Genomic DNA, 439 nt, shown 5'->3' on the forward strand with positions numbered 1-439 from the left:
AATTTTGTCCTCCCCCATGACCCCCCCCCGCCCCTCCCTCTCCCCCGGCTCCCCTCCCTGCCCGCCTCTGTCCACGCTTGCCGTGGCCACCACACGTGCCTCCCCCGTTTACACGAGGCAGTTCTGACACTGTCTGCCCCCCCTGTAGTGCCAGGCTTCTGTTGCACAGTTGGAGTGGACTGGAAGTCTCTCACGACTCCGGCGTGCCTCCCCCTCACCACCGACTACTTCCCCGACCGCCAGGGCCTGCAGAACGACTACACGGAGGGCTGTTACGACCTCCTCCCGGAAGCGGACATGGACAGGTGGGTGTCAGAGGAAGGGTGTTGGCGGGCAGTCCGGGTATGGCCAGGTGTGCGTCAGAACACTGAATTTTCAAACCCATGTCATCTTACGCTTAGGAAATGTTATGATGCAAGAACTGTTAAATTTTCTTTAA

General features: G+C 59.5%; 1 protein-coding gene across 1 annotated transcript in view; it reads left to right on the forward strand.

Moving 5' to 3' along the window:
* The window catches only part of DEPDC5 (DEP domain containing 5), a 64,016-nt gene that overhangs the window by 35,584 nt on the left and 27,993 nt on the right, over positions 1 to 439 (forward strand). The window contains exon 25 of the mRNA XM_014542435.1: positions 149 to 305. Within this exon, the coding sequence (XP_014397921.1) occupies positions 149 to 305 (157 nt within the window). The remainder of the gene's footprint in view (positions 1 to 148; positions 306 to 439) is intronic.

The sequence above is a fragment of the Myotis brandtii genome, unplaced genomic scaffold, assembly GCF_000412655.1.
Source record: "Myotis brandtii unplaced genomic scaffold, ASM41265v1 scaffold303, whole genome shotgun sequence".
NCBI classification, from domain to species: domain Eukaryota; kingdom Metazoa; phylum Chordata; class Mammalia; order Chiroptera; family Vespertilionidae; genus Myotis; species Myotis brandtii.